We start from the raw sequence: 15,650 nt of genomic DNA, 5'->3' as shown, positions 1-15,650 counted from the left end.
TGCAGTGATGGGCTTACACAACTCTCATCTCTTCACACACCATGAATGAGGAGGATGCAGTCACGTATCCTCTAAAACTTTAGGACCAAAAGTAATTAAACCTAGTCTTGAGTGGTAAGAGGTATGGATTTATACAGAATTCTTCACTGAATGCTAAGACAGTTCTCCAAAAATGTGGGCTTTTGGCCAGCTCTTTTATTGGTTTAAGATAGGCAGAGGTATGTGGTTCCATTCCAAATGAGTAACTGCTGTCAAATACCATCACAGCATTCAGAAAAGGCTTTTTCAGGAGCATGGGGCAGTGTAATCCCCAAAGAACCATGTTAAAAATCAGAATCGTGGAAAACTCCCTGTTTTTCTTTTCCACGGCTCCTTTTCTTCAGGTGCCCCCAACAGGGAGAGAGGAATTGGCTTCCTTGTTTTTCTGCTGAATTCCCCTGCAAGGGAGGTTGAGAGCAGCGTGCTGATGTTTCAGGGTTTCCAAGCGCTGAGTGAGCAGCTCTGCAGTATCCACCTTTTCCTCAAAGTCCCGAAGCAGCATCTCACTTCCAAGCAGCCCACACTTCTGCTGCAATTTCAGACTGTTCCTCCACAGTCTGTATCTGGCTTGCTTGGCTTTGGTCAGGACGGCTCTCTTCTGTGACAAGACGGTCTCCACGTCTGCCAGTTCAGCCCTTGTGCCTTGGTTCTCAGGTTCCACAAGCTGCAGCTTTTCTCTGAGCTGGCTGAGCGCGCGTGTGGTGTGTGACACCTTCTGCCTGAGCTTCTGGGTGTCATGGCTGATGCAGCTGATCATTCTGCTGTGTTTCTGACTCTCTCTCTTCATGTGCTCGAAGTCCATGAAGCACTGGTGCTCCAGCACTTCTCCCTGAGCTTTCAAGATGCCTTCAAGGGTTTGGAGTTCACGCATCAGCAGGATGTTTTCCACCCGGACCTGGAGGAGTAGAAGTAAAAGAAGAATTACTCTACTTCTATAGTCCTTGCCTTGCAGGGAAGACAGGCTCCTGCTCCAAATGCACCAGGACAGTCAGAAAGGGGAGAAAAGCATCCTCCATCATCTGTTGTTCAGCATCCTCTGCCATCTCTTTGGGGAAGAAAGCAGGTCTATGGCAGAAGAGGATTGCTGGCTGCTTCCAAAGCCTTTCTGACAAGAGAAGACAGGGAGGGGCCAGGCTGCAGCACCCCAGGACCCCAGCCTCACCTCCCGCACCTGCTGTTCTTTCTCCTGCTCCCTGGCCTGGATGCGGTCCACCTCCGTGCCCAGCCGCCGGCAAAGGCTGGAGACGGCCACGGCTTTCTTACGAGCCTGGAAAGCGGCCCACTCGGCCCGGGCCCGGCCCTGCCGCTCCTCCTCGTCCCGCTGCTGGGCCAGCACCCGCTCCCGGCAGGCCGCGGCCTCCCGCTGCTCCCGCAGCTCCCGCAGCAGCTGGAGGCGCTGCTGGTACAGCGGCTGCCCGACCGCGCCCAGAGCCGCCCGCGGCTGCCTCTCGCTCAGCCGCAGCTGCAGGCGGCCGCTGGCCTGCCGCAGCCGCTCCCGCTCGGCCGCCAGCCCGCGGTGCTGCTCCAGCAGCTCCGCCCGCTCCCGCCGCTCGGCCTCGCCCCGTTCCTCGGCCTCGCCCCGTTCCTCGGGCGCCTCCCCGCCCCGCTGCTCGGCCCGGCCCGGGACTTCTTCAGCCACCGCGGCACCGTCCCCACCGCTGGCCGCCTTCTCCCCGGCCGCCGAGGGCCCCTCCGGCTCCTGCGCTCCCGCCGCGGCCGACGGCTCCTCAGGCTTCGGCTCCAGCGCGATCTCCGGCCCCGGCTCCGCGGGCCCCGGCGCTCCCGCCGCCGCCTCCATGGCCGGGCTGCTCCCCGCTTCCCCCGTTGCCCGGGCGACGGGACTCTGCTCTGCCCCGCCCCTCTCCCCGCGGCCGCATCCCCTCGCCTCGGGCTGCCACTCAGCGCCGGGGTCGCTGGCGGTCGCCTCTCCGATTGGTCGCCTCTCCTATCCTGAAAAGGAAGACGGGTTCCCCTCGGCCAATCCCAGCCGTCCATTTGTTTTAATAAGCCCCGCGCCCAGGCGCGTCGCCTCCATTGGCCGGCGCTGCGAGAGGGGCGCCCAATCTTCCCTTTCCATTGGCCGTCCGCCGCGGGGCTCCGCCCCCCGGGCGCGCTGCCATTGGCGATGCCGGCGCCGGGGGCCGTGCCGGCGCGTGCGCGCGGGCCGTGGGCGGGCGGGGTAAGATGGCGGAACTGGGGAAGAAGTACTGCGTGTACTGCCTGGCCGAGGTGAGCTCCCTGCGCTTCCGCTGCACCGAGTGCGCCGACATCGAGCTCTGCCCCGACTGCTTCTCGGCGGGCGCCGAGATCGGCCCGCACCGCCGATGGCACGGCTACCAGCTCGTCGACGGCGGCCGCTTCACCCTCTGGGGCGCCGAGGCCGAGGGCGGCTGGAGCAGCCGGGAGGAGCAGCTGCTGCTGGACGCCATCGAGCAGTTCGGCTTCGGCAACTGGGTAAGCGCCGCGCAGCTGGCGGAGGGGCCGCGTCCCGCCTGGGAACGGCGGGGAGCCGCGGGGCAGCGCCGGGCCTGGCGGCCCGCGGCGGGCGCTGCCGAGGGCGGCAGCGTGGGGCCGAGCGGCCCAAGGGGGCAGCGGGGAGAGGGGTCCCGGCGTCCTGTCGCACTCTGCGGGCCCGCCGGAGCGCTGCGGGGGCGGCCTTACGCTGCCCGACGGAGAGCTTCGGTGTGTGGATGCCGGACCTGCCCTGAGCCGGAGCCCGCAGCGTCTCCTGTCTCCAGCCCGCCTGTGTCACAGCTCTGCCCCGCCGCCCTCTTCTCCTTAGTGCCCGGTCCCGCGCTGCCGCTCACCTGCCGTGTCAGCAGCCGGGCAGCCTCCCCTGCTGGTGGAGGCAGTGCGGGGCCTCATCGCTCGGTCCGCTGGCCGTGACCCGGTCTCTCTGGGTTGTATTTCCGTGAACTGTAGAGAAATTTCTCCTTCAGAACGTTCATCTTTGCGATTGCTGCAGCCCACTTAGCTCTGAAATAACTGGAGACGCTTCTTACTGCAAATGCTGTCGCTCCTGGTCTCCACCTCGTGCTAAAGGCACTCTGGCAGCACAGTGTGAACGAGCAGAGTCCCAGTGGCACGCTGAGCTCGGCTGGACTGGAACTTACCAGACCTCCTGGTGCTGGTGGGCTGGCAGAGAGACTGGCGGATGCTCGGGGGTCACTGTGCAGATCCAGTGCCTCTGTGGTGTTGCCAGACCCAGAGGCTGTGGTGCAGCTTGTCTTGGTGATGAGCCTGGTGCTCTGTGCGTGGCTTAGGTGCCCCTGTGCCCTCCTGAATGCCTCACCTGATGGAAGCGTGGCCAGTGTCGGTGTCGCTAGAGAAGTTGGGGGGGTGTGAGTCGGCTTTGGAGGAGCGGGGCAGGAGCCGCCACGCTCTTCCCTGAGCTTCCTGGAGACGCATGGGCCGTTACGCTGGAGGTGTGACGGGAATAATTCTATCGCTCCTCCCTGTTTTCTGTTCAGGAGGACATGGCCGCTCACGTGGGCGCGTCCCGAACCCCTCAGGAGGTGATGGAACACTACGTCAGCATGTACATCCACGGCAACCTGGGAAAAGCCTGCATCCCCGACACCATTCCCAACAGGGTGACGGACCACACCTGCCCCAGCGGCGGGCCCCTGTCTCCGAGCCTGACCACGCCGCTCCCGCCCCTGGATATCTCGGTGGCCGAGCAGCAGCAGTTGGGCTATATGCCCCTCCGCGACGACTACGAGATCGAGTACGACCAAGACGCGGAGACGCTGATCAGCGGCCTCTCGGTCAACTACGATGACGACGACGTGGAGATAGAGCTGAAGAGAGCTCATGTTGACATGTACGTGAGGAAGCTGAAGGAGAGGCAGCGGCGGAAGAACATCGCGCGGGACTACAACTTGGTGCCGGCCTTCCTGGGGAAGGACAAAAAGGAGAAGGAGAAAGCTCCCAAACGCAAGATCACTAAAGAAGAGAAGGAGCTGAGGCTGAAGCTGCGGCCCCTCTACCAGTTCATGTCCTGCAAGGAGTTTGAGGACTTCTTCGAGAACATGCACAAGGAGAGGATCCTGCGGGCGAAGATTCGGGAGCTGCAGCGGTACCGGCGGAACGGCATCACCAAAATGGAAGAGTCGGCGGAATACGAGGCGGCCAGGCACAAACGGGAGAAGAGGAAGGAGAACAAAAACATAGCTAGCTCCAAGAGAGGGAAGGAGGATGGCAAAGAAGGCGAATTCGCCGCCATCGAAAACCTGCCTGGCTTCGAACTCTTATCCGACAGAGAGAAGGTGCTCTGCAGCTCTCTGAACCTGAGCCCTGCGCGTTACGTGACTGTGAAAACTATAATCATTAAAGACCACCTCCAGAAAAGACAAGGAATTCCTTCAAAGAGTCGCCTTCCCAGTTACTTAGACAAAGTACTGAAGAAAAGGATTTTAAACTTTCTAACAGAAAGTGGTTGGATATCCAGGGATGCTTCATGAAACTGACCCGACAGAAGCTCGTCAGGGGCCCGGTACAGCCTCAAGGACTCCGTTATTTTTCTCCTTCCCTCCCCAAAGATACAGAAATTATGTCACTTAACCCCCCCCCCCCCCCCCCCCCCCCCCCCGAAATTATGTCACTTCAAAGCAAAGAAACAAAAAAGCAAATACATAACCCCCCCCCGGCACCGTGATCCGTGGTTTAAACGGACTTGAGCTCTGGATCATGGGAAACGCTTCCTTGGGAAGCTCTACTCCGGGTTTCACTGCTTTTGGTAATGGGAAGGGATCCCGTTCACGTGCACGGGCTCCAGTCCAGTAGCCCCAGAGTAGCTGCTTTACTCCTCACTGTTGGACAAACGAGTACCAGTGTGACCCTTCTCTGAAGGGGGGAGATGGTTTCTTCTGCTTGGAAACTTTCTTCTCCCTTTGTTCTGCTGGGGTTTTTTGCGTAACACTTGGCAGCAGAGTGAAGCTGAGGAGAGTCCTGGAGCGCGGTGAGCGGGGGTTTTTGTGGCTGCTGCAGAGCTTTAGGAACATTCTCCTGAGTAACTACAGCCAAGGCGCTGGGGCAGGGGGGTGAGAGCTGCAGGGATGAGCCAGGGAGGGAAGGGGAAGGAAGTGTGGTAGACAAGAGACTGTCAGGGACTTGAGCTGTGGGAAGGGTTCTTGAAGAGCTGCCTTCACACCCAGCTGGTCTGGCTGTAGCTTTGACCTGAGTTTTGGCCAAAACAGATCCTGCTGGAGCTTTGATGTTAACTGTTTGGCAGCAGAGTTGCAGGACTGTGGGGCAGCTGTGATGCTCTGTTCCAGAGAGGGGGTCTGTGGCAGATTTGGGCCAGAAATGGGGTTTGGGAAAGTAGGGAGTGAGCTGTCTTGCAGTGGTTGGGAGCCTCTGGCAGCAACATCACTGCCCTTGCCGGGGGAGCCTGCTCCCACTTTGGTGTCTGTAACCTCTGAGCTTGTTCAGGCTGAGGAGGTGTACCTGCCTCCTGAGTTTGGTTGGAAGGGACAGGGAGTGAGATTCTTAAATGGAGAGAGGTCACCGAGAGTGGTTTTCAAAACCAGAATGTGATGTGATACAGCTGAGGCCACAGTGCACAGGTAACCTAGAACAGAGCGGTGAATCCAGCCATTGCGGGGTTCTCACTGCCTGTACCATGGACTGGGCTGAGCATGGGGAGGCTGAAGCTGCTGCCATGGTAGGACCGTGCACACAGCCCACGGCAGTGAGAACACCACGTCCTGAGCAGAACTCATCACAACTCGTAGCAATCACAGTCAGAACCAGGTGCTTGTGGTGGGTGCTGGCTGGGGATGTGGCACGGCGCCGGAGGGCAGCGCCCGGCCCGCAGTGCTGCTGTAGTGAGGTCTGTGGTTAAGGGAGAGACACGGAGGGGGAGCTAGGAGAGGGTGGCTGTACTCGGCTCACCCTGCACTGGTGTGTGACCAGGCAGGTAGAGAGTGTGGTTGCCACGTGGAGTGTTCCTTGTGCCCCAGCCGCTCTGCCGGTCACGTCCAGAGCAGGCGGCTGTGAGCAGAGGCCGGCTGGGCAGGTCTGGGGGTCAGGGGTGCCAAACCAGGGACCTCAACTGGCTTCAGAGCTGAGACCGTGGCTTGGTGCTCCGGGCTGCAGTCAGTGAGGAGAGCACAGCACCTCACAGCAGTGTTAATCCTGCCGCTTGGCAGAGGCAGACTGACCAGAACTGGGTTTCAGTTACCTGTCCAGCATTACCAAAACAGTGTTACCAGTGGATTTGTGACTACAAGGGGTGCAACTATAAAGCCAGCATTTGTAAGGAAGAAACAAACCAAAACTCTAGTGCCTTTTTCTTTTGAGCTTGTGATGTTGCGTCCCTTCAGAACAGGTAAGGGCTACGTCCTCTTGGATGTAAAACTTTGTTTGGCTTCCTCTGAGTGGTTTGTTGTGGAATACTTGAGACAAACCTGCCTCTCCTTGGAGCAAGGGCCATGTGCTGAGTAGCTTTAAGAACCACTTCCACCCTGTAGGCACGTACGAGCAGCACACGAGTTCATAAGGTGTAATAAACCCTTGGTTGTGTTTTCTGTCCTACTCCTGTGGGAAGCAAGCTCAGCCTTTCTTTCCAGTGTTGTAGTTACACAGTTTGGTTCTTCCTGTAACTTGTTACCCACCTGCCATAACATACCCTTACTGATGGTGTTCTGGAGCCTCAACTCTGCATGTAGCTCGGAGTTTTAATTATTATTTTTCTCAAATCTGGGATTTTTATATTTCTAGGGTGTTTTGGCACATCTGAGTCTAACTGAAGCAATAGTCTGAAGCCCATCTGAACAGTAATTAAAAAAAATAATAGTCTAGGCACCAATGAGTCATTTAAATGGTGAAGTGAATTCTGCATTTACACTTTGTAGTTTCTTAATTCCTCAGCCCCTCCAAAATGTTTCTTTGGTGCTAGAAGTAACTTATTGAACATCGAGGTGAATGTAAAATAAAGTATTTTTAATGTATGAAATACAGATATCAATATTTATTTTATACTTGCAGGCAAATTCAAGGTGTCAATGTTTGCTTGAGCAAATAGTAATCCCTTGGAAAGGGCTTCCCTAGAAGCAATGTCTCGCTGCCAGCTATGCTTCTGATTTTAAAGGTGACTTGCACTAGAGGATGCTGCTGTTCCATGCTTCCCTGTGGAACAGATTCAGTCTAAGCATTCCTTTGTTACGAGCTGCTGGGTTTTGTTTGTCTGTTTGTTTCTTAGTTGAGATGCAGTTATCTTAATCCAGCAGTTTACTAGAGCTGTGCTGCTTCTGTGGTGAGGGGGGTGGCCTGGGAAGAAACACTGCACAGAGCTCTTCAGTTTGTGTCTTGTGTTGGTCTGGAAGTGCTTCCTGCACTGTACCAATAAGCTACCCTTCCTGTTGCTAACTAACAGGTGTTTGATATGCTCCTGACTCCTCTAATGAGAGGTGTTACTAATGATACTGTCTGTCCTAACAGCGTTGCTGTAAGGCTACGAAAACACGATGCTCCATAAGCTGTTCAACATACTGATCTTCTGCTACTGGTAGAGGCAGCAGTAAGTCTGTTTCAGGTGCTGTATGTTTCCTTCCATCAGTCCCATCCCGGTGGTGTTTCATTGCTTGCCAGGTAACGGTGGGGGGTGTCGTTCCTCTCGGGTCTGTGTGTGGTACCTGGTGCGGAAGGGCTCGTTAGAGAGGGTGCGCCCCCTCCTGCCCCGCTGCAGTCCCAGCGAGCACCACCAGCAGCCTCGGGAGGTCCGCACACCTCTTCTGACCCTGAACTGCCTTGTAAATCGCACAGCCTAAGCGCTCTGCCGTTCCTCTCCTGTGTGGTGACTGCATCTGATTTCTTGGCAACTGTAACGCCTCCATTAGCCTTTTGGTTCGCTGTCTCTTCTTGCAGAATGGTTTGGGATTGGTTTTTTTTTTTAGCATGTGCCCCAGTTGCTCTGAAGTGATGATGCATTAAATACTGTGAAGGAAGGTACCTGCTGAGCACGTTCAGCTCATCAGCTCCTTCCTTAAAGGGAATGTTGCACTCGTTTGAACTGTGCTGGTGCAGCTCTGCCAGACACACAAATGCCTGTGCTGAAATCATGTAAAACCTGACTGATGTTGTGCACACTCAGCATTTTACTAGGTTTTTGCATTGTATATTGGTAAATAAACTTGTGTTAAAGTTTCTTTCCATTATTGATTTAATGGTAACATAGCTCACCATTAGATGAGCCAAAGCCTTGGCAGTGACAGAGGGTGATGTGATTCAGCTAAACTGGGATGGGTCATGGGTTGGGAAGTGCTCCTTATGAAATAGCTAAGCCAGAGGGACCAGTGGCAGCTCTGCTGGCTGCTCTCCTTGTTCCAGAACCGTGTTCCTCTGTTCCTCCATGTCTTCAGTGCTTCGTACTGGTGTACGGCAGAGGGTGCAGGTGGTTTGAGCTCTCAGGGAAGACAGACCCCCCTCCTCACTGAAAGCCATGGTGAAAGGGCAGCCTGAGGAACAGGAACCTCAGCTCTAAAGGTAAGAGTGTGTCTTGTGCTGGACATTTAACAGTAACTTGTGCTTTACAGCACCCCAAATGAAGTGATGTAGCTCAAACCAGTCAGTCTGTGTGAGGCACTGGGATGCTTGCTAACAGAATTTTAGTCTGCTGTGGAGAAGTCTCTATACTGCAACTGTTACTATATTTAACTTGCTTAGATCCAGAGGGGGTGGAAGCAATGCCATATGTCAGATCTTAGAAGGTATACAAATTGGCCCTGGTCCTTTCATAGCGTACCAGCTGAGCACAAGTTCCTGTTAAACGTGCAACAAAACCTACTTCAATCCTACTTCACACAGCTGCAGCCTGCTTTCACCCAGATGCTGTGAAGTTCCTACCCCATTCAACTTAAGGATATTTACACACACCCCCCACTTTATTTTTCCTCCATGGTTTTACACATGATCTTTGCATGTTTAGCCCTGTATTTAGTTTTAAAACCCCACAGTAGTAGTAGCTGTGTTCTCAAATGCACTGAGAATTAATTCTTCTGCTCATGCCCAGTCAGAACATTGATTTTCTTTTTCACTCATAAGAGAAGGAATGAATCCTTAAATAAAACCAACCCCCAAACACTAGTTACCACTTAACTGTCCCATTGATTTGCCTGAGGCAAACCAGGACTGGGAAAAAAAGTCTTCAAAACCAAGTAATCACTTCTCACCAGAAGGAGATCTGGTGTTCAGTAAGCTGTTGGCAAGTCTACGTCCGAACCAAAATACCCACAATCAAGGAACTTGAGTTTTAGCTCAGGACCTCCTTAACCCAAGACAACCAGAAACAAGGGGGAACAATTGAGAAACACTGTTTACTGGGCACTAACTACCTGTGTAAGCTTGAAGCTTCTGTCTGTTAAATATATGGGCTTTGAGGGTGTAAGTGGACAGATTCCTTGGCAGCTGTGTAACTTGCCAAGTTCTCTCTGCTCGTATCCAAGTGACAAAGGTAGGACAATGCACTGGGGTAATCATGTACTGTACTGTGGTTGATCCTGCAGGAGGGGGAGCAGCAGGTGGAGTCAGACACAGCAGGAGCTGCAGATGGGAAAACTCCTGTTGCAACTTCAGAGCCAAGCTGAGTAAATGCAAGAAATCGAGTTGAAACTTAAGTTCTCATGGTATTGTTTGAGCCACTCTCTTACATGCAGTGATTTATACGATTCTAAAAGACAGTCTATACCGAACCCTTAGCTACTCACTTCTCCAGGTGTTCTGGCTTTCAGCAGGGTTCTGACTAGTTTGCATAACAAACTGACTGTAAAGCTTGGAAGTTACAAGACTATCAAAATTGTTTTAACCAATTTATACAACATTAAATTAAAAATCCAGAGATAGGATAAATTCCATTGATTCTTCAATGCCATACAATTATCAGATGGTTTTCTGGAGTCACCATTAGTAGAGAAGAAGGGCTGAACAAAGTATGTCTAGTCTCTGGAGCCTTTTTATTTACGGGCCTGAATTCATAAAGGTTTTAACTTCACTTCTTGAGAGATGATTTCTGAACAGGCAGAAAAGGGCAGTGTGTAAAAGCTGATTGATGGAGACTGGCAGAAGGCAGGTTACTTGCACTACCTCACACACTTCCACAGCATTAGGCTCTACACAACAAGAGGAAGTGTGCCACCCACTACTTGGAATTTCAATCTACACACAGTGAGGAACGTGAGACTGCAAAAAGCCTGTGACAGCTTTGTTCAACTTAATGCACCTTCAGTCATGGTAGTGGTAAAAAATCTTATCTCACCTAAAGCATTAGAGGGCTTAATGGCTCCTGTATGTCACACTTAAGAGGAGAGCTTTGGGAACAGTGATGTTGAAGGCCACTAAGCAGGAGAATGTCACTGGTTGCTTCATTTTCACTGGGACGCCCCAGTTGCTTCTCATTTTATTTCATTTCTACCTCTAAGGGGGCAGAGGAAGGAGCAAGTGTGATGTAAAAGAAAAAAAAAAAACCCACCCCCATCCAGCTGTTTAATAGTTGTATGGCATTTCAATTTCTCAGGCTGAGCAGCTAAGCTTCTTTCACAACCCCCACCAAGGCGGGCCGCAGCGTGCGGCCGTGCAGCTTGTAGCCGATCTTGGACACCAAGGCGATGGTGCCCGGCTCCTGCCCTTCCACGGGAGCGTGGAACAGCGCCTCGTGCTCGTAGGGGTCGAACTTGGCTCCCACAGGATTCAGTCTCAGCAGGCCATGTTTTTTAAACACTTTCTGAATCTGTACTTCTGTCATGACAAGGCCTTCATATAAGCTCTTCAGGTGAGGATTCTCATCCTTAATCTCTTCTTTGGGAACGCTTTCTGTTGCTTTCTCCAAAATGTCTGCAACTTCTAGTAAGTCCTTACAGAAGCTCTGAATCCCTAAGAAGAAATAAAAGGGAATGGGGTTAGTCCACTGAGGCCAACAAACATTAAAAACAAGCCAAAAAACCACCATCCAACTCCAAAACCTGCAGTGACAATCTGCATTCTTTTATGTTTTTAACAAGAGATGATACTCTAAGTGCCTGGGGAAATACATCCTGTGGAGAAAATGTGTTCCAACTTATAAGAGCTAAAGCCATGCTGATGACCTGGCATTAACAGTTAAAATTCTAACCAAAGTCAGCAAAAGCTTCAGATAGCTTAATGGAACTCCCTCATGTCTCTCTCATCCTGGGATTCACCTCAAGGTTAAAGCACTGTGTTGCCCTATTCCTACCCTTTAATCTGTTGTGCTAAAGATACTTGCAGACAAAAAGCATGTAGTCAGACCAGTGAGGAGTCCAAGACATGAGCAGGGATTACTTCTTGAGTGAAAAGAACTCTCAGCTCTCCCACTGCAAACTACTCTCACCGAGTCAGCAGCTGTTCCTTGCAAACACCAAGTGGTTCCTTGGCTAAGGATTGCTCATGCCCTGAAGCTGCTCTCTGGCTCACACTGTCAGAACCTGCACCAACCTTACTTAAGGCAAACTGCAGAAATAATGAAAAACCAAAATGAGCAGAGTTACACATTTCTACCTAGAGGTAAGCCTGGGACCAACAGCACTGCACTTCTGTAGCCTTCTTGTATTTTTTTAGCTTGTCTCACATTTTAGATTATTTTTCCCCTTCCCAAGACACCACCTAAGCATCACCAGAGAGAGGTGAGGGGCTGGAACAGGCTGCCCAGAGAGGGGGTGGGTGCCCCATCCCTGGGGGTGTTCAAGGCCAGGTTGGCTGGGGCCCTGGGCAACCTTGTGTAGCTCCAGGCCTGGAGGTTGGTGTCCCTGCCTGTGGCAGGGGGTTGGAGCTCTGTGATCCTTGGGGTCCCTTCCAACCCAGGGCATACTATGATTCTAAAGCCAGAGGTGAGTAGCCTGGCTGCCCTTGAAGAAAGATGTGCTTCTAGCACTCTTCATAGCCAGTGACTGTACGTTCCTACCACTGAAAAGAATCCACCCATCTAAATATAAAACTCCTATCTGAAGGTTGTGGCCTTCAGAAATCAGAACACTTACTCAAATGTAAAAGGCAAAAAAAAAAACCCAACACAAAACAAACACCAAGAACAAAAAAAAAAAACCCCAAAGCAGAAGGAAAGCTAGTATTCTGTGCCCTTAGTTCAGGTTTCTGCATGAAAAAGGCAAACTTCAGGCTGCAAACCCTACAAAAACTATCTACTAGTGCAGTACATGTGGTAGGAAATCAGACACCAAATTTAAAGAAAATGTAAAGCTGCTGACCAGCAGTTTCAGCCTTGCCCTTGTCTAGTGAGATTACAATTTCACTGCAGAGTGAAGAACTGTTCAAACCTCTCTGCTTCAGATGCCTTTTTTAACCAAGCAGTCCGAATCACTGGGAAGGACAACTTGCCAAAGCTGTGGGACAGTCAGCTCAAGACCCAGGAAATATAAAGCCTGGGAAATTATGAGAACACAGAGAAGGTGCTTCCACTGACCATATAACTTTGCCTCTTCCACAAGTTTCTGGCTCCTTTGCCTCACGTTTTCTGCATCTGCCAAGGCTCGCTTGTACTTGTCCTAAGGAAGATAAACCAGTAACATTAGAGATTCCATTACTCCTGGTTGGGTAGCTGACAGTAATTCAAAACAGTGTATTCAACATAAAACAGCATTTCAGACAGTTACATAGCCTAAACCCACCATCTGAAGAGTGATCTGAGGACAACGTGATGCATGCTTCACTCCAGTGCAGAGAGCAGTGAGGGAGAGCAATTCAGATGGCTTTCCAGATTCCCAATATTCATCAACAGATTAGCTGGAAGAAATGTTTAACTCCACAGATACACTAACTTTTAGGCATCAAAGATTTCTGCTTTTCCTGGTGTGTTCACTGAAAGCCTTTTTCAGTCATAAGGCATCGTGATGCCATGGCAAACGAGATCCAACCCAGCCACGACCTTCAAGCCATCGCTTCCATCTCCTCACACACCACAAAGTGTCCTCCAGTTTTTCCAGGCTTCACAGTTTGTGAAGTCTAACAGCTCCTCTGTTATTGGGGTTAAGGTCTGGTCTATTCCTAGCTACGCTGCCACCTAGCAGATCTACTAAGAACAAAATTCGATCCACTGAGCTACTTCAGGTTGAGAGCTTTGCCACCTCTTGCAAGGTCAGGCACTGCTCCCCTGACCTGTTTGTGCCACCACTCCATGCTGGGCTCCCTCTCTAAGTACTCTTGACCTTCACATGCCAGCAAAGTATGTCAAAACAGAAAAGAAACAGTCGATGTGTTGACTGTGAAGCCACATCAGGTAGCCAACAGCAAATGCTGTTGACAGAGATGTTAAATGACATGTCAGATTTGTCCTTCAGTGCTTTGGGAAGGGCAACACAGACAAAGCTCAATCCGCTTATGATCCATAGATCCTGCTTCTACAGTAGGTTCTGGGCTACCTCTCAAACATTCTATAAAGACATTTGCACAGAAAGCATGGCTTTTGTTTAACCTCCCACCTCTCAGGGCACCCTTCACCTTCTGCTGAAGTCACAGACAGGGGAGGAGACAAGATACATTAGGTCAAACAGGGGGAAGATGAGGCTTTGGCCCCGTGTCTGAAAGGATCTCTGACAGAGGTTGCAACTCCCACTTCCTCAGTGTGTAATAAGTACACCATTATGTAAAAGCTAAGCACCATTAACCCTGACCTTTGAGAAGCCAGCAGCTCTTTTCAGAGAGCCTACACACAGGGCACACATCAATAAAAGCCTACAAATACACACGTAAGAGACACACTCAAACGCTCCTCTGGGACTCCAAAACTTACTTCTCCACTGAGCAAAACCTAAGTGAACTGAAGCAGGAGCAACTCTGTTACGAATTGACTGGCTGGAGAAGGTCCAGTTCCATCCAGAGATCAGAAAGAAACCATCCAAAAGCTTAATTTTGGACCAGGGATGAATATCAGGTCTTGTAACAGTACATCTACCCTTAAGTTTAAATAATCAAGTTGGAGGTTTTTGTTGACTAACTGAACAGCAGTCACACAGCTGTATCCCAACTGTAATGAACACTCTTAGGTAGGTGGCGGGTAAGGTACACAACCTGACGGCCAGAAGACACTTACAGTAACTTCTTTCAGCTGTTCTTCCAGTTTGGCCTTTTCTTCAGTTAGCATTTTTTCAGCAGAGCTGGGTTCAGCCTTCTGCTCGCTGTGGCCCTGACTCCGGTCCTCATCCAAGCTCTGGCCAGAATTCTTCTGTTGTGTGGCTACACAAAGTGGTCGTGGAGAAGTCCTGAGGCAAAAACACAAGGACAATATCAATCAGTTGCTTGCTTTGTAAGACATTAGTGGGTTTTTTTCTGGAAACACCAGATACTTTATTTGACAGGTCGACATCTACATCGTTCCCACCTGAAAGCACTAATTGCTACAGCAATTAGTCTGTGGTAACTGATCACAGAACATTTAATCAGCAGGAACTGACCTGAGCCCACCCAGAAAATAACTTTGCAGCAAGGTAAGCACTGGGCAGCACCTTCTGAGCGTCCCTTACAGGCTTCACTTTGAAGTCACAACCCTTTTAAGGGGGAAGCCCAGCTCCTTTTCCTCGCCGTGCTCCGTCGAGAAGCAAACCCGGCTTATGTGACGCAACCACCGGCAACGGCGCCCCAGCAGCCCCGCCAAGGAGAAGGGCGGGTGGCTGCCGGGCTGAGAGCGCCACGGCACCGCGCCCTCCGAGCCGCTGCCGCGTCCGGCGCCTCCGCCAAGGCGTCTGCGCATCCCCCCCTCGCGTCTCTCGGGCTGAGCTACCCGAGCAGAGCGATTCAGGGGCCGGGCGGGCCGATCGGCGCGGCCAAGGCCTTGGACGCGCACCCCCCACCCCCCCGCCTTGACCCGAGGGAGCCTGGGGGCCCTGAACACACAAGGCCGGGACCGGAGGGTCCCGCAGTGCCTGCGCGGGACGCTCTCCCCGGGAAGCCCGCGGCAGGCGGCGCCAGCCCAGCCGGAGGGTCGGGGCTGGAGGCTGAAGCAGCGCGGCGGGGCCGGGCCCCGCGCTCCTCCCGTCCCGCGCAGGGAGCGCGCACCCGGGCGTGAGCCCGTCCCGGCGCGCCCGGGGCCGGCCGGGCGGACGCGGCGCGATCCTCACCTCAGGGAGAAGCTCAGCAGCGGGTAGCGGGGGCGCAGCGCGCCCCGCACGCACTGGGCCACGGCCGCCATAGCGCCTTCCTGCCCACCGACCGCCTCAGCCCGCCCCCGCCGCCCTCCTCCGCGAGACGCCCGCCAATCGGCGAGCGGGCGGGCTAAGAGTGAAGCGGCCGAGGGCCAATCAGCAAGGCGGATGTGCGCCCCGGGCCAAACAGGCGAGGTGAGGGGGGCGGGACCTGCAGCTCTTCCGGGGCGTGGCGGGGAGCTCGTGTGCCGAGTGCTCGCCCCGCCTCGTGGCGAGGGGTGGCGCGCGAGTGGGCGTGGCCGCAGGCTGCTTGGGGGCGAGTCCCGCGCTTTGGCGGCCATTTTGTTTTGCGAGGGACGGGGTGAGGCGGTGGCTGCCCTGGGCTCTGTGCGGGCTTCGCTCTCCCCCGCGGCGTGCTGAGGCTTAATTTGGGGAGCGGGAGCCCGCGGGGGTAGCCGGGTGCTGGCCAGGTGTCGCTTCTTTGTTGTCGTAGCTGGTCAGCACAAG

The 15,650-nt window shown here is 53.2% G+C and overlaps 3 protein-coding genes across 3 annotated transcripts; 1 reads left to right on the top strand and 2 right to left on the bottom strand.

Annotated features, from left to right (window-relative positions):
* Positions 1-379: 379 nt before the first annotated feature.
* Positions 380-1,837, bottom strand: CFAP184 (cilia and flagella associated protein 184; the record flags this gene model as incomplete). The annotated part of the gene is made up of 2 exons (XM_084266750.1): positions 380-934; positions 1,202-1,837. The coding sequence occupies 2 exons, from the start codon at positions 1,835-1,837 to the stop codon at positions 380-382; spliced, it is 1,191 nt and encodes a 396-aa protein (XP_084122876.1).
* A 377-nt stretch (positions 1,838-2,214) lies between these two features.
* On the top strand, positions 2,215-4,502 carry TADA2B (transcriptional adaptor 2B; the record flags this gene model as incomplete). Its single annotated transcript, XM_084266926.1, has 2 exons — positions 2,215-2,493; positions 3,510-4,502. The coding sequence occupies exons 1-2, from the start codon at positions 2,224-2,226 to the stop codon at positions 4,500-4,502; spliced, it is 1,263 nt and encodes a 420-aa protein (XP_084123052.1). The 5' UTR covers positions 2,215-2,223.
* A 5,875-nt stretch (positions 4,503-10,377) lies between these two features.
* On the bottom strand, positions 10,378-15,202 carry GRPEL1 (GrpE like 1, mitochondrial). The gene is made up of 4 exons (XM_084267060.1): positions 15,120-15,202; positions 14,096-14,264; positions 12,470-12,551; positions 10,378-10,908 (listed from the first exon to the last, which is right to left on the bottom strand). Exons 1-4 carry the CDS (start codon positions 15,188-15,190, stop codon positions 10,562-10,564), a joined length of 669 nt encoding a protein of 222 aa, XP_084123186.1. The 5' UTR covers positions 15,191-15,202; the 3' UTR covers positions 10,378-10,561.
* Between the last annotated feature and the right edge of the window lie 448 nt (positions 15,203-15,650).

The sequence above is a fragment of the Gallinula chloropus genome (genome assembly GCF_964237585.1).
Source record: "Gallinula chloropus genome assembly, chromosome: 7".
Classification (NCBI taxonomy): Eukaryota; Metazoa; Chordata; class Aves; order Gruiformes; family Rallidae; genus Gallinula; species Gallinula chloropus.
The sequence above is the reverse complement of the archived record's forward strand: the minus strand, read 5'-3'. Positions and strand labels throughout refer to the sequence as shown.